Source organism: Pelodiscus sinensis, chromosome 3 (assembly GCF_052426305.1).
Source record: "Pelodiscus sinensis isolate ZL-2025 chromosome 3, ASM5242630v1, whole genome shotgun sequence".
Taxonomy (NCBI): Eukaryota; Metazoa; Chordata; order Testudines; family Trionychidae; genus Pelodiscus; species Pelodiscus sinensis.
In genome coordinates, this window is record NC_143054.1 from 154,854,442 (window position 1) to 154,880,239 (window position 25,798).

Consider the following 25,798-nt stretch of genomic DNA (forward strand, 5'->3'; position numbering starts at 1 on the left):
AGCCTTTTATTGTGTCTTATAAAAACACTCTCTCTCCTGCCTCACCTACTTTTGCAGTTCAGCTAAATACATGCTTTTGTATTTTGTTCTTGTTTGATATTTCTCTTCAGCTCAATGCAAACCCTTAACAGGTTGGGGGGTGGTGTCAAGTTGGGATACTGTAGTGTGTTCATGCTTATAAAAATACTGATCTGAAAGTAGTAAGTAAAGAGCACTTGGCTCTCTTTGCAGGTCTCTTGTTGGGATATTTTGTTGTATTCACCATCGGGGAAAGAGAAATTGGACAAATCGTCCCTAGAGAGGGCAGAAAGATGAGCAGAAAACAACAAAGAGTGTCGTCTTGGAAACACATGAGAATACTTTGAGTAATAGTTATCCTATAGTCAGGTATTCTATAGAAAGATTTAGTTTGGGAATCAGTAATGCTGAAAGAATAGACAGAAAATTAGACCTGAACATATATGGCATCATGGCTGTAAAACGGGCAAGAAGGTAATTTTCTGTCTTCATGCCATACTGGTGGACTACATAGGGTATATTATTTTCATTTCTGCCTACTTCATAATCAGAAATGTATTGATAAACTTGAAAAATTCAAGAAAGAGTAGAAAAAATTATCGAAGAAGGAATGGACAAATGAGGAAAGATTATAAAAAGCTGACACTATATCATTTGGCTAATTGATGATTAAGGGCTTGGGTCTCCTCTTGCTTCAGTCAAATGAGCTATACCACCATGATTATGACTCAGTGAAGCAACTCATGATTCACATCATTGTCAGAGATAAATCTAAGCCTTTGTGCTGCAGAGCACTAAACACTAAGGAGGAAAGGTGGAATTATTTATGGAGCTACCTTGTGAAATTAAGAAAGGGCATGTTTAAGTTGGATAATAGGGAACTCTTCGTTATGGGGTAAGCTGTGGGTCTGTAGAATTGTTTCCTTGAACACTTCAAATCTAGATGGAAAAGCCTAACTTCCCATCTAGTTCATTCTACCATAAATCTAAGACAGTGGTCCCCAATGTTGCGTGGCTGCCTCGCGCCCGGGGGCGGGGCCATGCATGAGCCGCGCGCCCGGGGACGGGGCCAGCCCAGATGTTTCAGCGGGTGCCCAGAAATCCCCCAGCGGGCACCATGGCGCCCGCGGGCACCACGTTGGGGACCACGGGTCTAAGATTATTCTCTATAGCAGATTTACTAGTAAATGATTTCAGAAAACCATGCTGCAAGTCTAAGACACACAGAACTAGACATTTAGGAGTCAGGGATAGGAAATCAAACTGATTGTTACAAGGGAAATTGGAAGATCCAATATGCTGGCTGGTATTCAGAGCACTTCTAAGAGACCTTAGATCAGTGGTCCCCAACGTGGTGCCCGCGGGCACTATGGTACCCGCAGGCGCTATGGCGCCCGCCGGGCCATTTCTGTGCGCCTGCCGAGTGATCGGGGCCAGCCCCACCCCTGGTGCATGGGCGGCCCCGCCCCCTGGCCGCACGGTGCATGGGTGGCCCTGCCAAAAGGTTGGGGACCGCTGCCCTAGATAAAGCATCCTCCATTCTGGGTAAAGAAATTTCACATTCATGTACACATAAAACCCAAGCCATTGTTTGAGTGAAAAATAGTGGGTTGTGAGTAATGCAGAGAAATTAAAATAATTGAATTATGATAGAAAATTTGTCAATTCCTGGGTTTAAGTATTATGGTTGAAACAACAGATTTTGCTTCACATGGTGTGGCAGAGTCAGTCCCACTCCTGGGCCCCTGACCCATGTTCAGCCCACTGTCCCACAGTCTAGGAGTCACAGTAAATAGCTCACTCACCCTGGTTTGAGATTTGTTGTCTCCCTGTAGTCTTTAACAAGGTTGACGCTGTTCTCCGGTTCTTGGCTTCTCCGGTGTCTTTCTTGCTCCAAACTCCTCCTCCACTCTCCAAAACTCTTTCACAGCTCTCCAAACTTATGCTTGCCTCACCCACAGGAAGAGTTCTTAAATAGGCCTCCAAGCAGCCCCAATTAGTTTCACCTGGGCCTTAATTGATTTAGCAGCCGCCCTGTCTCTGCTATCCCTAATTAGCCAGGATTGCTGATTCTCTCTGCCTCTTTCCCCTTCCATCAAGGGGCGAGAGGGAGAACCTGGCGCACGTGTACCTCGAGTGCGCCAGGTTACAGCCCCTCTTTCGGCTCCTCCAGAACCTCCTGTTGAGGTTCTGGCTGCATTTCTCCCCCCACTTGTTAATTTACGCACATCCCATCAGTGGCCCCACAAAGTCGCGGGACCTCCTGGTCAACCTCCTCCTAGCTATGGCCAAATGGGCAATCTATAAAACCAGGGAGAAGAGGTTGGCCGGGGGAGGGGCCTGCGACTGTGGGGCCTATTTCCGTTCCTGCATCCGCTCACGTATCCGGGCAGAGTTCCAATGGGCAGCGTCCACTGGCTCTCTCTCGACCGTCGGGGGGCAGTGGGCGCTGTCCGGGGTTCTCTGCTCGGTATCCCCATCCGGTTCCCTCGTTTTAACCCTTTGACCCTCACACCTATACCTGTTTTTTCATTATTTGTCCCCCGTAATTAGTTGGCTTTTCCAGTTTCTGTGGACCCTCCCCACAGGATGGGGGGTGGTCTTTTAGATGTGGGCGGGCTAACGCCCGCCCACCTCCTGGATACCAAATAGTATCAAGGGGCGAGAGGGAGAACCTGGCGCACGTGTACCTCGAGTGCACCAGGTTACAGCCCCTCTTTCGGCTCCTCCAGAACCTCCTGTTGAGGTTCTGGCTGCATTTCTCCCCCCACTTGTTAATTTACGCACATCCCATCTGTGGCCCCACAAAGTCGCGGGACCTCCTGGTCAACCTCCTCCTAGCTATGGCCAAATGGGCAATCTATAAAACCAGGGAGAAGAGGTTGGCCGGGAGAGGGGCCTGCGACTGTGGGGCCTATTTCCGTTCCTGCATCCGCTCACGTATCCGGGCAGAGTTCCAATGGGCAGCGTCCACTGGCTCTCTCTCGACCGTCAGGGGGCACTGGGCGCTGTCCAGGGTTCTCTGCTTGGTATCCCCATCCGGTTCCCTCATTTTAACCCTTTGACCCTCACACTCCACAGGCTGTGGGGAGGTCCTTTAGATGTGGATGGGCTAACGCCCGCCCACCTCCCGGATTTCAATAGGCTCATGACCTTGAGGTGGAGAGAGGAACCACTCTTCCACTGAGCACAGCAGGCTGCTGGTCTGGGCTTGTTGTGCTTTTTCCTCCCCTGTACTCCTCCCCTCTCCTTTTTGGGAGGGGTGTGTGTGTGGGGCGGGGGGAGGAGGCTGCTGGGGTTGTGGCAGGCAGGCCCTGGCTGCATTCTGGGCCTAGTCCCCTTTTCTCTCTGCCTGCTCTGTTTGCAGGCAGCCTTTCCCCACCCCTCAGCTGGCTGCAGGAACTGCTGGGGGTGCGGGGGGCCTTTGCTGCCCTCACCCTGATAGGGGAGTGGGACCTCCATTTTCCATCTTTTTGGGGACTGCCTGGCCCCTTTCTTCACTGCTACAGGCCTGGACTTCACCCTTCCTGCAACTGCTACTCCCTCTGGAGTAGAGGAGGTAAGGGAGTTGCTTTACAGCAGCTCCTGGGGTTTTTCCTTCCCCTCCACAAGTCTGTGGGGGGAGAGAGGGGAGTGTTTGTGAGGGGCATCCTGCCATCTGGACTTCTAGGTGGCAGCTGGTACAACTTTTGTGGGGTTCTGGGGTTGCGGGGTGGCTCTCTCTGCCCACCACTGTCTCCCCTGCATCTCTGCTGCTGCTGTTCCCTCCCCAGCCGCTGCAGGGGCCATCTCCATCCTTGGCCCCACTGCTTGCCTCCCCGCCCCTCTCTTGCTCTGGTGGGTACTGCAGCTGGTGCTGCGAGCCTGCCGCTTAGGTGCCCGTGGGCACACTAGTTTCCCCCCCCCCCCCAGCAGTGTCTTGCTGTCCCCCTGGTTTCTTGAGCAGACCCCTCCTCACAGCCTGCATTCCCCTCTCCTCTTTTCGTGTGCCCATAACCCCCTTTGTCATCTCGTTTGGCGCCTGAGCCTCCCACTCTCCTTTAGGGTATGTCTACACTACAAAGTTAGTTCGAACTAACGGACATTAGTTCGAACTAACTTTCATAGGCGCTACACTAGCGCTCCGTTAGTTCGAATTTAATTCGAACTAACGGAGCGCTTAGTTCGAACTAGGTAATCCTCATTCCATGAGGATTCCATGAGGATTAAGCCTAGTTCAAACTAGCTAGTTCGAATTAAGGGCTGTGTAGACCCTTAATTCGAACTAGTGGGAGGCTAGCCCTCCCCAGCTTTCCCTGGTGGCCACTCTGGCCAACACCAGGGAAACTCGTCTGCTCCCCTCCCCGGACCCCTTAAAGGGGCACGGGCTGGCTACGGTGCCTGTGCCAGGTGCAAGCCTGCCAGCACCCAGCCAGCAGACCCTGCACCTGGCACGGACCGAGCCACCCACCCGATGCCACCCAGCCTTCCGCCTCTTCCCGGGACCAGGCTGGCGGCTCCCGGGACCTTGCCCGGGACCGCAAGAGGCGGGCACCCGCCTGGGCTAGTGCGGACATCGTGGACCTCGCCCATGATCTCCGCACTAGGCACAGGAAAGTGGCCGTCTAGGGCAGGAGAGCTGCCAGCCTGGCCACCCAGGAGCAGGTGTGCAAGAGAATCAAGGGGGTCCACTGAGACCCCCGACCCTGAGCCCTGAGCTTACAATGGCCGTCCTGGGTCAGACCAAAGGTCCATCTAGCCCAGTAGCCTGTCTGCCGACAGCGGCCAACCCTAGGGACCCTGGAGGGGATGGACCGAAGACAGTGACCAAGCCATTTGTCTCGTGCGATCCCTCTCCAGCCTTCCACAAACCTTGGGCAGGGACATCACTCCTACCCCCTGGCTAATACCACTCGATGGACCCAGCCTCCATGACTTGATCTCACTTCCTTTTAAACTCTGTTCTAGTTCTAGCCTTCACAGCCTCCTGCAGCAAGGAGTTCCACAGGTTGACTCTTTGCTTTGTGAAGAACAACTTTCTGTTACTAGTTTGAAGCCTGCTACCCATTCCTTTCCTGTGGTGTCCTCTAGTCTTCCTTTATGGCAACTAATGAAGAACTTTTCTGTATGCACCCTCTCCACCCAACTCCTGCTTTTAGAGACCTCTATCCTGACCCCATCCGTCTCCTCTTTTCTAAGCTGAAAAGTCCCAGTCTCTTTAGCCTCTCTTCATATGGGACGTGTTCCCAACCCCTGATCATTTTAGTTGCCCTCCCCTCTCCCAGCTTCTCTCTTCCCCTCTCCCACCTCCTTTTCCCAGTCTCCCCCAGTTTTGTTCAATAAAGACAGATTCCGTTTTTGAACACAATTGTCCTCTATTTTGTACATCAAGAAAAGGGGCTAGGGAAGGGTAAGTGGAAGGAGGTGAGGGAGGAATGGGGTACGAGCCCCCGATGGGGAGGACTGGGCTGGCTCTGCGGGCTTCTGGGGGTGGAAGCTCTCCTGCAGCCCCCCAATTGCCCCCTTTCCCCAGATGGCAGCCTGCGGCAAGTACAGCTGGGCTGATGGCCGAGTGGTGTGATGTGCCCAGTGTGCGTAGTCCGGGCACTCCAAGCCAGGACTGCTTTGCAAGCGGGGCACCCCTGAGAACTGTCTGTCCGGGGTGGGGTTCGGGACCCTTTAAGCGCAGCCCTCAGCTAGCCTGAGACAGCATCTCCACGCTCTAAGTCCTCCTCTGGTGCCCTGCCGGCACTGCTTCCGGCCATCCTTAAGCCCGGTTCAGGGTCCACTTATTGTGGACATGCTAGTTCGAATTAGCAAAATGCTAATTCGAACTAGTTTTTTAGTCTAGATCCGTTAGTTCAAATTAGCTTAGTTCGAATTAGTGCTGTAATGTAGACATACCCTTAGTTACCTTCCCCCCACACAACATTTCACTTCCCACATGCCTTTCAAGAATTGACCCTCTCACATTCCCAGTGCAGCCAGAGGAGCCGCTCTTACCGTCCTGTGCTGGGAGCTGTACCCCTTGTTCCTTTACCCCCTCTCCTCTCCTCCTATGTGTGTTGCTGGCCTCTCACCCCGCTTCCAGCCTAGCGGGGAGAGTGGTGAGCTTTTTTCTCCCTCCCTCTTCCCCCTCTCTCCTGCTCCTTGCTCCACCCCCGGCACTATTGGTCTCCCCTAATTGTCTGTTCCTGTCTCCCCCGCCCCTCCATCCATGAACATAATGGAGGGGAAGTCGTGTGATGTCCCTGCCAACCCTTGCCCACCCTCCCTCACTGCCTCTATGAACCCTGAACCCTCTGAGGCTGCTGGGCCACCCATTCATGCAGCGGAGGTGGTGGACATGGGTGGGGATTCCGGAACCCCAACTGCTCCTGCCACGGCACCTTCTGCCACTGGTGTCACCACCAAGAAAGCCTCCCTGAAAGGCAGGAAGGGCCAGGGGACCAAGAAGGGAAAGAGCCCCACCCGGAAGGCAAAACCTCCAGTGACGAAGGCTAACCTCCCTCGGCCGCGGCTTCCCCTCTTTCCTGTCCCCCTGTTCCTTCCACCAGCTCTGGGGGCTACAGTGTCCTGGCCTCCACGGCATATGCCCAGGTAGCTGCCACCCCCCGCCTGCTGCCTCCCGATCCATAGAAGCCGTGTACTGGAATTCCATCCCCGGTGGCCACAACCCCTTCCCTACCCTGATCAGGAGGCACGGGGTTCGTTGCCTCCTGGTGTCGGTCTCACCCCGTGTGGCACGCGTGGTGGGGCCCTCGGCTGTGGTGGTGGCCTCCAGGATGTTCAGGAAGGTGGTATTCTTCCTGGCGTCGGAGGCCGCTGCCCAGGAAGCGGTGGAGAAGGGTTTGGCGGTGGGGGGAGTCCATGTCCCACTCGAGCCTTTGGAGAACCTGGGTGTACGAGTGGTTTTTTTCCTCCGTTACACCCTTCCTCCCCAGTGCCGTCCTATTCCCTTTCCTCTCCACCCTGGGGAGGCCCTTGTCAGTCCTTAGTCCCCTTCCTTTGGGCTGCAAGGACTCTACCCTCCGCCACGTTCTTTCCTTCTGCCGACAGGTGCAAATCCAACTCGTGCTGGCGGGACGTGGTGGAGGAGCACTAGAGGTGTCATTTCTGGTGCCTTATCAAGGGGCCCAGTACCGGGTATATTACACCATGGGGGAGGCCCGGTGTTTTCTCTGTCGGGCGACTGGACACGTCCGAAGGGACTGCCCTCTGGCCTGGCTTGGAGATGCACTCGGGACCCCCGATGCCTGGGAGGGTACCGGCCCTACCATCGCCGGTGGCCCTAACGGTCTAGACCCTGGGGTCACCTCTCCTCTAGCCATGACCGTTGTCAATCCCGCTCGGGCTCTGCAAGGCCCAGACGAGCGTGCGGGTGCCACTGCCACCACCAAAAACGGCAAGGCCGGGCCTGCGGAGGAGAGGATGGTGGGGTCAGAGACGGGACTCGGACGGGGCCTACGTCGGGGAGGTTTCCCCTTCCCCAGCTGCCCAGCCCCCGTCTTCCTTCGCCCCCCCCCCCACCGCTGTCCTTGTCCCCTGGCTTTTCCCCTAATCGAGCCCAAGTCTCTTCTGAGGGCTGGGAGGTTGCCATGGGGAGGCGCCGCAAACAAGCCCGATGTTCCACCCCACCTACTGAAGGGGAAGATACCCTCCTCGTGCCTTTAGGGGTGGGCGTCGGAGCCATCCCTCCCTCTGAGCCCCCAGACACTTCACAGTGCCATGAGGCAGCTGAGGTGGCTGCGGCGGTTGTGGAAGGGGTAAATGCCTCCCTCCCAGAGTCCCTGCAAGAAGGAGTGTCCACAGGGGATGCTCCCACCATCCCCACCTCCACTGTGAGGGTGACCGCTGACCCTACTGCCAACAAGAGTGACCACGTGGTGGCAGGCAACGGGCTCGCCTTCCTCTCCCAAGAGGTAGGGGCCTTACGATTAACCACGGCTGCCTCAGAGGGGGATCAACATGCTTTGGAGCGACAACAGTTGGCCTCTCCTTCCCCTTCTAGCCCGCCGCTCTTCCTTTTCCCTGAACTCCGGGTTGTCCCAGGGTGTAACCAACTGCCCAGCCATCGGCAGCACTTCGGCCACCGAACCCCTGGGGGATCCTAGCGGGCGGAAGTTCCCGTCATTCCCCATTACTCCTGGCGCTGGAGCCTCCAGCGCTGCACTCTTAGTGGTGCTAGAGCTTGGTGCTGGGGAGACACTAACTTCCCCCACCACTGCCACCGATCCTTCACCCTGCAAGGAGATACTGCAACTCGGTGCCTCTGCCGCTGAGGCTTCAAACCCTACTCCTGCTCCCTATTCAGCCCCTCTCCCAACCGAATTTCCCACTCCTCTTCCTGCTCCCCCTCCTCCTTGTCTTTTTTCTAATTTCCCACCTCTTCCTCCCCCTACTCCTCTTCCTCCTTTCCCTGATCCCTTCCCTGACCTCTTTTCCTCCCCTTACACTGTTACTGCCACCCCTGGGACTGCCACGTTCAGCTCAGACGTTGGCCCCCGGGAGGCAGTTTTTGTTTCTCCTGCTCCCAGCACATCTGGGGCTGTTCTCCATCCGCCACTACTACTGTCGTCATCCCAGCAGGGACTTCAGACTACCTGCTTTCCCGCATCAGTCGGTCGCGGGGCACGCGGAGGGGTCTGGCCCGAGGCCCCGACACCCGACGTGCTGAGGGGCGAGATGCGCAGCTTCTTGGAGGACATTCGTGGCTCCAAGAACAAAGTGGCTCTCGCCGTTCAGCGCTGGGGGGATTTCCATCTCATCCTCCAGAATATAAGGGCATATTTTGTGGGAGGGTAAAGGGACTGGGTGGCGGGAGGCTGCGGCCTACCAACGGACCCGCGGCTTCCGTGATGCCCTGTTTACATTTGGGTATGGTCACCGTTTGCTGCGGGGCCCAATGGGGACTGTCAGCACTCCTGCCAGTGAGGATCTTCCCCAGCCCTCTCGATGCTGCCGTTCGTCATTGCCACTCTGAACACTGGGGGCTGCAGGCTGGGTTTCCACAGGTGTCGGGTACTCTCCTTCCTTCAGGAGGGGGAGTACTGTGTCATCTTCCTGCAGGAGACCCATACCGCGTTGGCTGCCGAAGCAAGCTGGCGGCCGGAGTGGGGAGACAGGGTGTACTTCAGCCACCTGTTGGCCAATCAAGCTGGGGTGGCGACCCTGTTCTCCCCGAAGCTGCGGCCTGAGGTGCTGGGGGCTGCCGAGGTTGTGCAAGGCCACCTGCTGCTCCTCCGGGTCCGGGTAGAGGGGCAAACATTAAATCTCATTAACATCTACGCCCCGACATCCGGCCCGGAGAGGCTTTGCTTCTACCAGCGAGCAGCTGCCTTCCTCGGCTCTTTGGATCCTCACGAGTGCCTGGTCCTGGGCGGGGATTTCAACTGCACCCTCGAGGAATGGGACCACACGGGGACCGAGTGGTCTCCGGCTGCCACAGACGTCCTCAGGGAGATTGTAGACCAACATTCCCTGGTGGACGTCTGGCGTGACCTCCACCCGGGCGAGGATGCAGCGTTTACCTTCGTCCGGGTGGAGGGTCAACAGTTGTTTCACTCCCGGTTGGACCGCATTTATCTCTGACGTCATCATCTCTTTCGAGCCCACTCTTCCAGCATTCGGCCGGCCCCGTTCTCGGACCACCACTTGGTGGCCGTGACGGCCTCTCTCTCCTCGGAGAGGCCAGAGCCGACCTACTGGCATTTTAACAACAGCCTGCTGGAGGATGTGGGCTTTGTAGCATCCTTTCAGGAGTTCTGGCTGGCCTGGTGCGGGTGGCGGTGTGCCTTTCCCTCGGCGTGGCTGTGGTGGGATGTGGGGAAGGTGCTCACACGGCTCCTCTGTCGCAACTACACCCAGGGGGCCAGCCAGCGGAGGGATGCGGTGATAGAGAAGTTGGAATGGGAGGTTTTAGAGCTAGAGAGGCGGCTGGCCACCAGCCCCAGAGATCCACCCCTCTACAGAACGTACCGGGAGAAGCGGGAGGAACTTCGGGCCCTCGACGACTTTCGGGCCCGGGGTGCCTTTGTTCATTCCCGCATCCACCTCTTTAGGGAGATGGATTGCGGCTCCCGCTTCTTCTACGCGCTGGAGAAAAAGAGGGGGGCGAAAAAGCACATAGTTTGCCTTCTGGCGGATGATGGCGCCCCCCTCTCGGATCCGGTGGAGATGCGTGAGAGGGCTCGCGCCTTCTACACCTCCCTTTTCTAGCTGGATCTGACCGACGCAGAGTCCTCTGGAACGAATTCCTGACGGTCAGCGCAGGCGACCGAGACCGGCTAGAGCTGCCTCTCTCTCTGGCCGAATTCTCGAAAGCCCTCCATCTCATGCCCACCAATAAATCCCCAGGCATGGACGGGCTGACCGTGGAGTTCTACCGTGTGTTCTGGGACGTCCTCGGCCCGGACCTTGCCACGGTCTGGGCCAAGTCTTTGGAGAGTGGGGTCCTCCCTTTATTGTGCAGGCGAGCAGTGCTCGCCTTGCTGCCCAAGAAGGCGGACCTCCGTGATCTGAGGAACTGATGACCCATCTCGCTCCTCAGCATGGTCTATAAAATTGCCACCAAAGCCATCTCCCTGAGACTCAAGTCTGTGCTGGCGGACATGGTCCATCCAGACCAGACCCACACCGTCCTGGGACGTACCATCTTCCAAAACCTTTATTTGGTCCGGGATCTCCTAGAGCTAGGGTGTAGGGATGGTTTGTTGTTCGCTCTTCTGTCCTTGGATCAGGAAAAGGCGTTCGGATAGACCCACGGGTATCTCCTGGACACTCTGCGGGCCTTCGGCTTCGGGTCCCGCTTTGTGGGCTTTCTCCAGGCGCTGTACGCTTCCGCAGAGTGTTTGGGCAAGCTCAACTGGACCCTGTCCGCACCTGTCAGCTTTGGGCGGGGAGTACGTCAAGGCTGTCCGCTGTCAGGCCAGCTGTATACTCTGGCCATCGAGCCCTTCCTACGTCGTCTTCGCAGGAGGTTGATGGGGTTGGTGCTTCGTGAGCCAGACATGCGGCTGGTCCTGTCGGCATACGCCGACTACGTGCTCCTTGTGGTCCAGGACCCGGGAGACCTGGTACGGGTGAAGACCTGCCAAGCCGTCTACTCGGTGGCCTCCTCTGCCCAGGTCAACTGGGTTAAGAGCTCTGGCCTCATGGTAGGGGCTGGGTGGCAGGCGAGCTCCCTCCAACCCACACTTCAGGCCATCAGGTGGAGCGCGGGTCCGCTGCTCTATCTCGGCATTTTTCTCTCTGCCACGCATCCCTCTTCGCCAGAGAACTGGCAAGGTTTAGAGTCCAGGGTGGCTGAGCAATTGCGGAGATGGACAGGACTGCTCCAGTGCCTCTCTCTGCACGGGAGGGTACTGGTGCTTAACCAACTAGTCCTGTCCATACTCTGGCACCGTCTCAGCACCCTGGTCCCGCCTCCAGGTTTCCAGGATCAGATCCAGCAGCTGCTGCTGCAGTTCTTCTGGCCAGGACTGCATTGGGTCTCTGCAGGGTTCTCCGTCTCCCCCTGGAGGAGGGAGGGCAGGGCCTGACGTGTTTGCGCACGCGGGTTCGTGTCCTCCGCCTCCAGGCCCTGCAGAGGCTCCTATTTGATGCAGGTAGTCCGGCGTGGAGCATGCTGGTGCACGCTTTCCTTCACCACTTCTGAGAGCTCTGATATGACCGGCAGCTCCTTTATTTGAGAGGTCTTCCAGGAGACCTCTCTGAGTTGCTGGACTTCTACCAGGACCTCCTCTGGACCTGGAAGCTGCTCGAGGCGACCAGATCCTTGGGAACCACCATGGGGGCAGACCTCCTCACGGAGCCCCTGCTACACAATCCCCATCTACGTGTGCATGTGCATGGGGCTCTCCACCCTACGTACTCCCCGGCGCTTTCTTCAGGATATGAAGGACTCTTTGCCGCCCACCGGTCGGGGTTATCTCGACAAGGTCCTGCAAGAGGGTGCACCCCGCTCACCTCCGGCCTGCCCGATCTATCCATCGGCCCTAAGCCCCACGTACCTCCCCGACCGCCTCCCCCTCGTCACCCAAGCCGGCTGCACACGTTGCAGCCAGTCTCCTTCTGAAGCACGCCAAAGAGTCACCTGTCCACGCTCGTGCTTCACACTTTCCACTTCACCACCATTGTGTCCCGCCCAGACACCAAGTGGCAGGACCTCCTACCACCAATAGAGGGTGGAGAGCCCTGGTGGGACAGTCTCTATTCCACCTTAGTTCTGCGGCCCACCGGGGATATCATCTGGAGAATCCTGCATGGAGCTGTAAGCACAGGTGTGTATTTGGCGCGGTTCACCCCCATTCCAAACACTTGCCCCTTCTGTGGCGAGAGGGAGAACCTGGCGCATGTGTACCTCGAGTGCGCCAGATTACAGCCCTTCTTTCGGCTCCTCTAGAACCTTTTGTTAAGGTTCTGGCTGCACTTCTCCCCTCACTTGTTAATTTATGCACACCCCATCCAAGGCCCCACAAAGTCGCGGGACCTGCTGGTCAATCTCTTCCTGGCTATCGCCAAGATGGTAATTTATTAGACAAGGGAGCAGAGGCTGGCTGAGGGAGGGTCCTGTGACTATGGGGCCTATTTTTGTTCCTGTATCCGCTCACGTGTCCGGGCAGAGTTCCACTGGGCGGCGTCCGCTGGCTCTCTCAAGACCTTGGCGGGGAGTGGGAGCTGTTCGGGGTTCTCTGCTTGGTGTCCTCCTCCAGTTCCCTTGTTTTAGCCCTTTGACCCTCACACATGTCCCTGTTTTCCTTTTATTTGTTCCAAGTATTTACTTGGTATCCTGGGCTCAGTGGTCCCTCCCCATAGGCTGGGGGGAGGTCCTTTAGATGTGGACAGGCTAACGCCCGCCCACCTCCCAGATTTCAATAGGCACAATAGGTTCTGATTTTCATTCAAAAATATCAATTTGGAGCAGCCTCAGTGAAATGTAAATATTTAAGGATAATCAAGCTTTACATTTATATAGAACATCTCATTATGCAAAATCCTAAAGCCCTTTTATAAACTTTATATGGAAGAATGTATTTACTTGCCACTGAAACATGGCAGCAGTTATTGGAATTTTAATCTTCCTTAAGAGGGAATAAAATGTTTATGAGAAATGCAAGCCTAGTCTACACTAGCACAGGCCATCAATCTAAGTTACTTAACTTCAGCTACATGAATAATGTGCCTGAAGTTGACACACTTCTGCTATGCATTTAAATTGTATTAGGAACCAAGCGGGCAGGCAGCCCGGCTCAATTCCAGCTCACACCGGATCCGGGAGCTCCCCTCCCACACACTCTGGACGGGCTGCTGCTATCCCGTGCTGCTGCCTCTGTAGCAGAGGCAGGAGTGGGGGCAACAGATAGCCAGACTGTGAGGGGAGCTGGTTTTTAAACTGGCTCCCCTCACGGACCAGCTTCCTCTTGGTACCCCACTCTGCTGCCTCTCATGCTAACTCTCTGTAAAACTTTCCATGTGTGATGTACCCAAATACTTGTTCACTAATACCTAAAATGCACTGTTAAATTTGCACACCTAAATCTGGACCAATGCTGATTATGTATTGTATGTATCCTTATGTGACTTTTTAAGCAAAACTTTCAATTTTAGAAAATTCAAGCATGACTCCTAGATGTACAGATACTGTTTTCTTAACCTGTGTATCATGGCAATCTTTATTTCAAACATGAGCTTGAATAAAAATTTCAGTTTCAGGTGCTTGGAGACGTCTTGATGAATTGGGGCCTAATAGGTGTTAGTGTAATTTTAACCATATGAGTTATCTCTTTCACAGCAATCAAATTACTGACAAACTGAAAGCTAGGGCACACAGTTAAATACTTTGATGAATCAGGATCACATGGGAATATTTTTTTTTATCATGGTCTTTGACATGAAGCGGAGTCCATTATAAAACCAATATTTACTAACAGTTACAAAGTACTAACCACAGATCTCTCAAATTATAATTATAACAGAAAATCTGTGATATCTGCAGCTCTTTTGCTGTAGAACCTATTGACTTATTCAGATATTTCAATTGCATCCCTTTACTACTAGGGAATGGAATGGTCTTGAATATATCAGCTGTCTGCATGTCTAAGATTAAAACAGCTGAACTTGCATCATTGATCTTGATGGATACTCACAACATAATCTGGTTAGTAATGATGTAACTCTCGCTTTCCTTACACGGAGATAATTGGTACTTAAATCTCCATATAATTATCAGCTACATTTGCTTGTATCCTGTAAGTTGTAGGTTACAAGATCTTATTTTATGTAACAACTATGTGTATATCTTATTTTTTCATTTTCATATTTCAGATCGTTTAAAAAATAATTCCTTCAGTGAACATATGTTTTATGCATTATGTCAAACTTAGACCTACATTGAAATATTATCCTTTTAGAATCATAACATTTTGCCCTTGTATATAAATATTCATTGAAATCACTGTCTGCAAAGCATTTACTATATAGTATTTACCCAGACGCTACTGTGGTATTGAGTGATAAAGTGCAGATTTTCCCATGGAAAACTTAATTCAAAGAAGTAGTCCTTTGTATTACATTTTGTCATAGTAGTACATGCCACATGAAAGCACCATTACCTAATACTCTTCTACACAGAAGGTGATTGCATTGTCAAAGACTGCAGCTGAGTAATTGCAGATCATCTTGCCAGAGTGTGACTAACTGGGTACAAAATTTTAGATTAAATCACTTACAAACTAGTAATGAGTTTTCAATGTTCACGTTTGTCTAGATTCTAAAACATAAAAATGTGCTTGCATTTACACAAGGTCAATGCACACCTGTCTGTTCAGTGTATGTGTTTATCCATACATATGGATGTAAACATATAACCCTTTGGGGGTGTAATACACTATATTTTTTTATAAGTTGGGAAGAGAGCATGCCTTAGTGGCATGAGGAAGTGGGTGAGAAAGCGATTAGATCTCAGTAGAGAGAATCATAGAATCATAAAATACTAGGACTGGAAGGGACCTCGAGAGGTCATCGAGTTCAGTCCCCTGTCCTCATGGCAGGACCAAATACTGTCTAGACCATCCCTGATAGACATTTATCTAACCTACTCTTAAGTATCTCCACAGATGGAGATTCCACAACCTCCCTGGGCAATTTATTCTACTGTTTGACTACCCTAACAGTTAGGAACTTTTTCCTAATGTCCAACCTAAACCTCCCTTGCTGCAGTTTAAGCCCATTGCTTCTTTTTCTATCCTCAGAGGCTGATCAGCTGTTTGTTGGCTCAGCGCAGCAGCCATGTAAATTTAAATGAAGCGGCGATTATTTAAATCGCCGCTTCATTTTCCTATGTCTGGTAGCCTAATCTACATGCCTCTGGCGACAGAGGCATGTAGTCTAGACGTACCCTATGTTAGGCATTCCTTCAGACTTCTCGGTGAAGACCGAAACAAAGAAGTCATTAAGCATCTCTGCCATTTCCAAGTTTCCTGTTACTATTTCTCCCTCCTCACTGACCAGTGGGCCTACCCTGTCCTTGGTCGTCTTCTTGCTTCTAATGTATTTATAAAAATTCTTCTTGTTTCTCTTTATTCCCATAGCTAGTTTGAGCTCATTTTGTGCCTTTGCCTTTCTAATCTTGCCCCTGCATTCCTGCGTTGTTTGCCTATATTCATCCTTTGTAATTTGTCCTACTTTCCATTTTTTATATGACTCCCTTTTTATTTTTAGATCATGCAAGATCTCATGGTTAAGCCAAGGCGGTCTTTTGCTATATTCTCTATCTTTCTGATGCAGCGGAATAGCTTCTTTTTGGGCCCTTAATAATGCATACTTCAGCAAAGACAGATTGTTGTTTCACAGAAGTGAGTTTTGAATAGCTGTAACATCTATATGTTCAGAGGGCATCTTTCTCTCCCTCTATCCATACACACCTGCATTTCCAGTTGAGGGATTTTCTGTTTTGTCTTTTGAGTTTTCTGTGCTGCCTTTGAACTTCAGTGTTGTGTGTGATAATCCAAGTGAACAACATGGAGACCTGAGAGATGGGTCTCAAGTTGGAAATTAAAAGCATGGGCTTTTAAAAGCAAGGATTAAAGGGGAGACAATGCAGAACGAGGTGGTAGTATCTTAGTTGTATACAAATGCAAGGAGTATGGGAAATGAGCAGGGAGAACTTGAAAAACTAGTAAATAACATAGTTGGTTACTAGTTAATGACATAGTTGGTATCACAGGTAATATACATGATTGGAATAGAAGGGTACAGCTTGCTCAGGGAGGATAGGCAGGAAAAAATGGAGGATGCATTGCCTTATGTATTAAAATGTATATACTTGGACTGGAGGTTGAGATGGACATAGAAAACAGATTTAAGAGTCTGTTGGTAAGGTTAAAAGGGATAAAAACACAAGAGTGATATCATGGTAACAGTCTATTACAGACCATCTAACCAGGAAGAAGTGAATGAGTTTTCTTTTAAACAATTAAAAAAATCATCCAAAGCACAGGACCTGGTGGTGATGGGGGACATCAACAAGTTCTTAGAATGTATTGGAGACAGTTTATTTCAGAAGGTGGAGAAAGCTACTGGGGGGAGGCTGTTCTAGATTTGATTTTAACAAATCAAGAAGGGCTGGTTGAGAATTTGAAAATTGAAGGAAGCTTGGGTGAAAGTGATAATAAAATGATAGAGTTCATGATTCCATGGAATGGTAGAAGGGAGAACAGCAAAATAAGGACAATGGATTTCAAGAAGGCTTTAGTAAACTCAGGGAGCTGGTATGTAAGGTCCCATAGGAAGCAGGACTAAGAGGGAAAACAATTGAAGACAGTTGATCATTTTTCATAGGGACATTACTAAGGGTGCAAGAGCAAACTATTCCGCTTCATAGGAAATATAGGAAGTATGGCAAGAGACCATTCTGTCTTAACCAGGGGATGTTGAATGACCTAAAAATCAAAAAGTAGTAGTATGAAAAGTGGAAACTAGGTCAAAGTACAAAGGATGAATATAAATAAATGACAAAAGTAGGAAGGGGCAAAATTAGAAAGGCAGAGGTATAAAATGAGCTCAGTATAGCTAGAGACATAAAGTGTAACAAGCAAACATTCTATAAATACATTAGAAGTAAGAGGAAGACCAAGGACATGGTAGGCCCATTGCTCAATGAAGAAGGAAAAACAATATCAGGAAATATGGAAATGGGAAAGGTGCTTAACAACTTCTTTGTTGCTTTTTCACTAAGAAGGTTGTTGGCAATTAGACATCTAACATAGTGAATGCCAGTGAAAATAGGGTAGGTTCAGAAGTTAAAATAGGAAAAGACGTTTAAAATTGTTTAGAGAAGTTAGAGATCTTCAAGTCACCAGCACCTGATGAAATGCATCCTAGAATACTCAAGGTGCTAAGTGAGGAGGTATCTGAGGCATCAGCCATCATCTTTGAAAAGCCATGGGAGATGGGAGAGATTCCAGAAGACTGGAAAAGGGCAAATATAGTGCCCATCTATAAAAAAGGAAAGAAGGTCAGCTCAGGAAACTATAGACTATTTATCTCAACTTCTGTGCCAGCAGAGATAATGAAGAAAATAATTAAGGAATTCATCTGCAACTATCTAGAAGATAATAAGGTGATAGGTAATAGCCAGCAAGGATTTGTAAAGAACAAATCATGTCAAATCAACCTGAAAACTTTCTTTCATAGGTTAACAAACTGCCTGGACAAGGGGAAGTGGTAGTCGTGGTATATCTAGACTTTAGTAAAGCATTTGATACAGTCTCCCATAGCCTTCTTATCAATAAACTAGAGAAATACAATGTAGATAGGGGGTGGATGCGTAATTGGTTGGATAACTGTTTTAGAAAGTAGTTATCAATAGATTAGAGTCATGCTGGAAGGGCATAACAAGTGATAATTTTTTGTGATTGATTCTGTTCAATATCTTCATCAACTATTTAGATAATGACATAGAGAGTATGCTTATAACATTTGCAAATTATACCAAGCTGGGAGGGGATGCAAATGCTTTGGAGGGTAGGGTCATAATTCAAAATGATCTGGACAAACTGGATAAATGATTTTAGATAAATAGGACAAATGCAAAATAGTACAGTTAGGAAGGAACTATCAGTTTTACATGTACATAATGGGAAGTGACTTTCTAGAAAGGTGTACTGTAGAAAGGGATCTAAGGATCAGGATCATAGTGGACCACAAGCTAAATATGAATCAACAGTGTGACACTGTTGCAAAAAAAAAAAGCAAACATGATTCTGGGATGCATTTACAGGTGTGTTGTGAGCAAGACACGAGAAGTCATTCTTCCGCTCTGCTCTGCACTCATGAGGCCTCAACTGAAGTATTGTGTCCAGTTCTGGGCATCACATGTCAGGAAAGATGTGGAGAAATTGGAGAAAGTCCTGAGAAGAGCAACAAAAATGATTAAAGGTCTAGAAAACATGAGCTGAGAGGGAGACTGAAAGAATTGGGTTTACTAAGTAGGGATGTAAAATCCCAATGAATCAGTTAACTGATTAGCCGACTAAGTGGGATCCTGGGGCTGGTTCTGCTGCCATTACAGGCAGGCCAGCTCCTGGCCCTGGAGCTGTTGCTGCTTCACTTTTAATGTCATCTTTAAGCTACATACACTAATAAAACTCCTTCTACGCTGTGTACATGAAAAGGAGTGTGATGGTCAGAGAGCCTGTTTCCAAACAAGCAAGTGTCTAGCATTATTTAAAAAAAAAATTGGCAGCCTCGTTTATTTTTTTCAAAAGGTAGATCGGTGTTTGAATGGGTAAAGAGAGTAATCAATTCTCTTACCCTACCAAGTGATCCATGTAGAACTGGAGGGGGGCACGTATGGGGGTGAGTGATTTTGTACAGTGATGGTAATATGCTGGCATCCTTCATGAATGCTAGACTGACCGTGTATGAAATAAGTCACCTTATGCACTGGATTGACAGCCCTGTCCACAGACTGGAATTCTGCTTTGCATTGTCTATAAAACACATACCTTTGGGTTGGACATTAGGAAAAAACTTCCTAACTGTCAAAGCGGTTAAATACTGGAATAAATTGCCTAGGGAGGTTGTGGAATCTCCATCTCTGGAGATATTTAAGAGCAGGTTAGATAGACATCTATCAGGGATGGTCTAGATGGTACTGGGTCCTGCTGTGAAGGCAGGGGACTGGATTTGATGGTCTCTCCAGGTCCCTTCCAGTTCGTGTTCTATGATTCTGTGACCTACAATGCCCAAACAAGTGTGGAAACCATTAAACAAGCGGATTATTAAATAGTACCATTCTGCTTTAGTGTGTCTGTGTAGGTATAGCTATATATGCTAGATGTTAGATTACCAAAACATAACTAAATTCCAGTCTTTTTTTTTTATCATGTTTTAGGAGGTTTTTCAATGGGAGGTGGCATGGCAATGCATTTAGCATACAGGTATCATCAAGAAGTGGCTGGAGTATTTGCTCTTTCTAGCTTTCTCAATAAGACATCTGCTGTTTACCAGGTGAGTGAATGCCCGTGGAGTACATACAGTTTCCATCTAAAAAGATAAACATAATTAGGCAAAGACAACTGAAACACAATACTTCACAGGCGGTGGAATTGATTAACTCTAGGTAATCATTAATCCCCAGGAAATATCCTGCACTGACAACATTAAGTAACATATCAAGGAATACACATTTGGAAACTTTTTTCTTTACATATTGTTTATTTGCGTACTTTTTCAGTCTCACTGCTATAGCACTGTGCAAAGTATGCCAAGGTGTATAGCACATTAGACAAATTATTTAGTAAAAACTTAAAAAAAACCCAAATAGACTGGTAGCACTTTAAAGACTAATAAAACATGTAGATAGTATCATGAGCTTTCGTGGGCACAGCCCACTTCGTGTCATTCCATTTATATTGCTTACATAAGATCTTTCATTACTGTATTGGTCTTCGAGAATGCCTGACAGAGCATAAAGGTCACAGGCTCCATTCTGCAGTATTCAGGTCAACATGAGTATTTCTGTTCATGTTCTGTAGGATCAAATGCTACATATAGATTTTTGTTCAGCTGTAAATGGGTCTTGTTTAGCATATTGGAATTTTAGGTACAGACTTTTCATATATTTGTTCAACATTAGCATCTTCTAAAATCCTTATTTGAACTTTTTTCTCCTCTCCTCCTCCCCCATATAGGCTTTACAGAAAAATGAAAATGTCCTTCCTGAATTATTTCAGTGTCATGGAACAGCTGATGAGTTAGTTCTGCACTCCTGGGGTGAAGAGACCAACAAGATGTTAAAATCATTGGGCGTAGCAACATCTTTTCATAGTTTTTCAAATCTTAATCATGAGTTACACAAAACAGAACTTGAAAAATTGAGGTCCTGGATTGTAAAGATGTTGCCAGAGGAGATAGCAGTGTCAAATGGATAAATGAAATGACTGTTTATTTACAGCAAGGACTTGTCTACATTAACAGTTAATGCACAGCAGACTAGTGTGCAGTAAATATACAACCCAGCTTGCCATGCACCAAATGTCCATGTGGATCCTGCTGCCTCACTAGTTCCCCAGGGCACTTTGGTCTACCCTGCTTTGAAACAGCATAGATCAAAGGCCATAGGGAATGATTAGTGCATGGTGGCATGATCCATATGGACAGTTAGTGCACAGAAAACTGGGGTGAATGTCTACTGCACACTGATCTACATTACGCTAGCTGTTCATATAAATGAGTCCTAAGAGTGTGCATCATCTATTTCACAAGTATAAATACAACTTCATATAGACCCTTGTTGCATACAACTTGCTTACAACCTAGTCAGGATGATGTTAAACTACTGGTAAATCTGTTTTTACTTCTAGGCTGCGTCTAGACTGGCATTATTTTGCAGAAATACTTTTAACAGAAAATTGTTTCCGTTAAAAGTATTTCCGTAAAAGTGCGTCTAGATTGGCATGGATGCTTTTGTGCAAAAAGTGCTTTTGCGCAAAAGCATCCGTGGCCAGTCTAGACGCGATTTTGCACAAGAAAGCCCCGATCGCCATTTTAGCCATCGGGGCTTTTTTGCGCAAAACAGTTCTTCCCTGTCTACACTGGCCCTCTTGTGCAAGTATTCTTATCCGAACTATTGCAAGTATTCCTATCCGAACTAGCTGTGCGCCTCGTGGAACGAGGTGTACAGCTAGTTCGGATTAGGAAGCCTAATCCAAACTAGCTAGTCCGTGCCGCGTGTAGCTGTGCGGCACGGGGTCCGACCTAGCCAGCATTTAAAAATGGCGGTGGCTGGCTTTATGCAAATGAAGCCCGGGAAATTCAAATCCCGGGCTTCATTTGCAACTCCGTATGACTACATTACCCCCCTAGTTCGAACTAGGGGAGTAGTGTAAACATACCCTAAGTGTGCACTTAACTTTGTGTACTGAGTAGTCCCATTGTCTTCAAATGAATTTACAGTATTTAAAGTTAAACACACTATGTACAAGGTTGTATTTCATTTTACAAACAGTATTGATATTTGTGTTAATTATATTTAAAGAAGTTATAACTGGCTGTTTTTGGCTCAGCACTGATGCTTGTTATGTGCTGTAATTTTGGTGATATTTGGGATCTATTTTGAATATCTGTTAAAGCCATGTTTGCTTTTTTTGTTTGTTTGGGGGTGTATAGGAATAGGACCTAATAAAGTGAAAGATGCCACGATGGTTCTGACCCTGTTTCTGGGGGGGAAATTGTTCTGTAGGATGACTGTATGTAGAGATTTATATTTTTGTTAACAATTATATTTTAAGGCACAATCCTGCAGGGTCTGAACTAAAAAACGAGGACACTTGAGTCTGACTGTACATTAAAAAAGAGCTGTAAATAACAATGATTGTGATAATAAACAAACCTCATGTCCCCATTATTTTATGTTGAATGATTCAATCCTGTTTCAGTGTTTGATAAATCTATTCTCATTTCATTTTTTTCCTTTGTATTTTTTCCCTTTGCCCCAATTCTTCTCAAATTTTAAACTTTATTGGCATGACAAGTTATTTGTGTTGCCAAAGTCAATACATCCAAGTCTCTTGCTTAATCTCCTCCTTCTCCCTTTGTTGAAGAGCAGATTTAAGACACTGTTGTATACTCTGTCACAGTAATCACTGCCAGTATTGGCTATGACTTCAGTGGGGTCAGCCAACTCCATGGGGCTGAGAAGTTTCTTTCTACCCATGTGTGTTGAGCCGTAAGCCAGCTTTTACCTATCTTGAAGAGTAAGTAAAGGAAAAAAGTGTCAGTATTGAAGTACAAGGCATGTAATTGGCAGTAGCAAGTAACAACTTCCTGCTGCTAAAAATATTTTGTGTTATTTCATTTCATTGGCATTAGCAAGTCAGCAGTCTGTTCTGAAAAACAGAACTTATAAATGGCACACAAATTTTGCTATTTGAAATAGTAACTGAAAAGTTTTTCTCTTTGCTGCCCCATGTTTCCTAATTGTCGCAGATTAAGTTGAAACAGGTGTGTGTTGAAGCAGCTGAGCTAACATTGCGTTAGCAGAATCATAATTGCAATCTGTGATAAGTAGTCTCTTTAAAGTGTAATATGACGATGCATCAGTTTTATTTTTCTACCGTTTTCTGCTCTTACTACAGTTGCTGTCATGGGAATTTGTTAAGCACTAACATTGGGTGGTAACTCATTCTGGTGACAGGTGCAATGAGACAAAGAGAGATGACAGGCTCTTTTCATTCTGGCATTATGGCTTTTTGATGACATCTGAGAGCAACTCAAATCGTAACAAATATTATGGTGAGAATAGGAATAGTTACAACTGGAATGGGAAGCCTATGGGCTGGATTTGGGCCATTGCTTAAATTCATCTGGCCCATGGCAAATGTTGGCACTCCCCGGGAGGTTGGAACAGCAAGCGCCAGCTTGCCCCACTCAGCGGGGAAGCCCCAAGTCTCCATGCCCCCCCACCCAGGTGGATGAGTTGAATGTTTTTATCTCTCTTTCTCTCTCTCTTTCTCAAAGAAAAAGAAAACCTAAATTAAGTTGCTTTTTTTACTTGTTTGTGGCCTGCAATTTACTTTTTGTGCAGGTCAGTGTTTCATCATATATTTAGTAGCCCAATGTCTGTGACTCTGTAACGCTGAAATGCTGGCTGTTCCCTCTGGGCGGCGCTGTTGCCTGAGTCATGTCCTTCGCCTCCTGCCCGGGGCGCTAGGTTGACTTCTGTGCCACTCAGCTGGGCCACCGTGGGGGAGCAGGCGGCACAAGTGGCCGTTTGGGTGCTGCAGTCCCCATCCAGCACGGGGGTGCTACATGGGGAGCGCGGAGCCCAAATGGCCACCTGCGCCACTTGCTCCCTTGCAGCAGCCTGGCTGAGCGGTGCAGAAGTCAGCTGAGTGCCACGGTGGGAGACGAAGGGGGCCAGGGTGGTGATGTATATGGTCAGGGGGCGGGGCCCAGCTGTGTACGTCACCACCCCGTCCCCCTTCGCCTCCCACTGTGACACTCGGCTGACTTCTGCGTCTCTCAGCCGGGCTGCCGCGGGGGAGCCCAAACGGCCACGTTCGCCACTTGCTCCCCCGCAGCAACCCGGCTGAGCAGCGCAGAAGTCAGCCGAGCTCCGCGAAGGGGGGCGGGGCAGTGACGTACGGCATGAAAGCAGCTCCAGGCCCCACCCCCTGGCCTTGAATGTCACTACCCCGCCCCCCTTCGCCTCCTGCCATGGCGCTCGGCTGACTTCTGCGCCTCTCAGCCAGGCTGCCGCAGGGGAGCAAGTGGCGCAAGCGGCCGTTTGGGCGCCGCGGTCCCCCGAGTGAGAGGCAGGAGGGGGAGGAGAAGAGAAAGAGAGAGACAGAGAGAGAGAAAGGAGGGAGAGGAGAGCTGAGAGAGAGAGAGTGCGGGGGAGGCAGTAGGAGGAGGAGAGAGACGGTGTGAGAGACCAGAGGCTCAGGAGAGAAGACCGACATGGAGGAGAGACCTGAAAATCCCGTCTTATGATGGGCTAATTGGCATGTGATAGTGATAGAATAAGATTCCCCACTACTGAATTACAAGTCCTGGTATGTGAGACCATCCTTTCTTTGTAATATCAATGGACTACTTCGGTTCCCTTTATTAAACACCATATTGGATCTGGAGTTTTTTTTAATCCTATTATATAGATTAGAGACCAGCTGTGAAGGTTAGATCACGATCTGGATTTTGGAAGATGCGTGGATATAGATTTTTTTTTGCCCATTTCAACTCCTTAATTAGCATCACACCTATGAAGTAGATAAATATTATTTCATTCCTGAATAGATATGTTCTGATTTATACACAACCTGGAAATGGTTTTTTAAATCAGTCTTCATTGTACAAAAAGATCATGAATCATCCAGTGATCTTAATATTCTGAATGATATGAATCTTCAGAAAATCTATATGGAACAGGTGCTCCAAGAAAAGTTTGCAGATCATTAAACTGGGATATGAGTATCATGTTTGAAGATTTTGACTTACGATGTGGTTAGTCCCCCTGCCACTATCTAGTTGAGTTTAGGAATGAAATGAGAATGAGCAAGACTGCCATAGTGATCGTGGGTTGCAGCCAGAGGAAATGGCAGAGGTATTATTAGACACCATGGAATGATTTTCTGCTATTTGATGACCATATTATTGTGGTAATCACATTAGCTTTTTGCTAGCTGCCCTGGTAGTGATCTCACCTTTCAACTGCAGACTTTGCCCTGCTTTTGTAACTTCCTGCTTAGACTGCTGCAGCGCACTCTTTGGGTATGTCTACACAACAGGGCTAATGGTGAATTAAGCTATGCAACTTCAGGAGTGACAATTGCGAAGCTTAAGTCGAAATGGCTTAATTCGGCTTTTGGTACTATCTACACAGCAGGAAGTTGAAGGAAAAACACTCTTCCTTTGACTCCCCTTACTGCTCGTGAAATGAGGGTTACCATGAGTCGGAGTAAGAAGTCTTCCACTTCACCATTATTTCAAAATAAAGGCTTGTAGAGTAGATGCGCACTGTGTTATTTTGGAATAACGTTAGTTATTCCAAAATAACGCTGCTGTGTAGACATACCCTAAGTAGGGCTACTCTATAAAACTGTTCACTTGCTTGTTTCATATGAGGGACATCTTATATGAAACCAGAGTCTGGGATCTCTTCTGGCCACCTATTGGTCTCTGGGTGGAGTTTAAAGATGTGCTTCCCTAAGGCACCAGAGTTCTTCGTTGAATAATTAATGCCATGCAGATGGTTGTGCATCAGGGTAGATAGAGCTTTGCACAGGAGGCTCATTTTAAATCAAAATAAATAAAACAATTATTCATAGTAAGAATGGAATCCAGCAGTTCCAGTTCACAGTCCTTTACTTCCAAATATCCATGCACGACTGCCTTTCATTTGAAGATTTTCAGATGTTGTTGGGCCAAGTGCACTTTGAGGGCAATAGAGACGTGGCAGGGAAATATTTGGGAAACTAGATTTTTTATTATTTTGCATGCTCATTACTGTTTTTTCAGGTCCATTCTCCTGAGAGAGAGGGATAGAAAATATATTTAATGATACACTAGCATAGGTTGTAAGAAGGAATAAAATGCAGAACCTTCAGCTTGCAAGGACAAGAGTAACACCATTAGTTTATAACAATAGTAGGATCTTACCCTTTTATGTGGATTAGTCACTGAAGAGTACGACACAATTAGACAGCTTGTAACATAAGCTATCAGCAACCCTTCCAAATACCACTATAACTTTTTTCAAAGTTAGCTAATCAGCTATTGCTCTTTTAGGCTTGAAGGC

At 48.6% G+C, this 25,798-nt stretch overlaps 1 protein-coding gene across 6 annotated transcripts in view; it reads left to right on the top strand.

Annotated features, from left to right (window-relative positions):
• LYPLAL1 (lysophospholipase like 1) overlaps window positions 1-25,798 on the top strand; it is a 90,860-nt gene that overhangs the window by 40,570 nt on the left and 24,492 nt on the right. Inside the window, exons 4-6 of one of the 6 annotated variants that reach the window (XM_089777453.1) lie at window positions 14,056-14,155; window positions 19,394-19,509; window positions 20,193-20,331. The exons of 2 other annotated variants lie outside the window; for them this stretch is intronic. In XM_089777453.1, the coding sequence (XP_089633579.1) occupies window positions 14,056-14,155; window positions 19,394-19,478 (185 nt within the window). In that variant the 3' untranslated portion in view covers window positions 19,479-19,509; window positions 20,193-20,331. Of the gene's footprint in view, window positions 1-14,055; window positions 14,156-19,393; window positions 19,510-20,192; window positions 21,938-25,798 lie in introns of those variants that run through there. 3 more of the 6 variants (XM_089777454.1, XM_075925212.2, XM_089777456.1) reach the window with 3 other exon arrangements.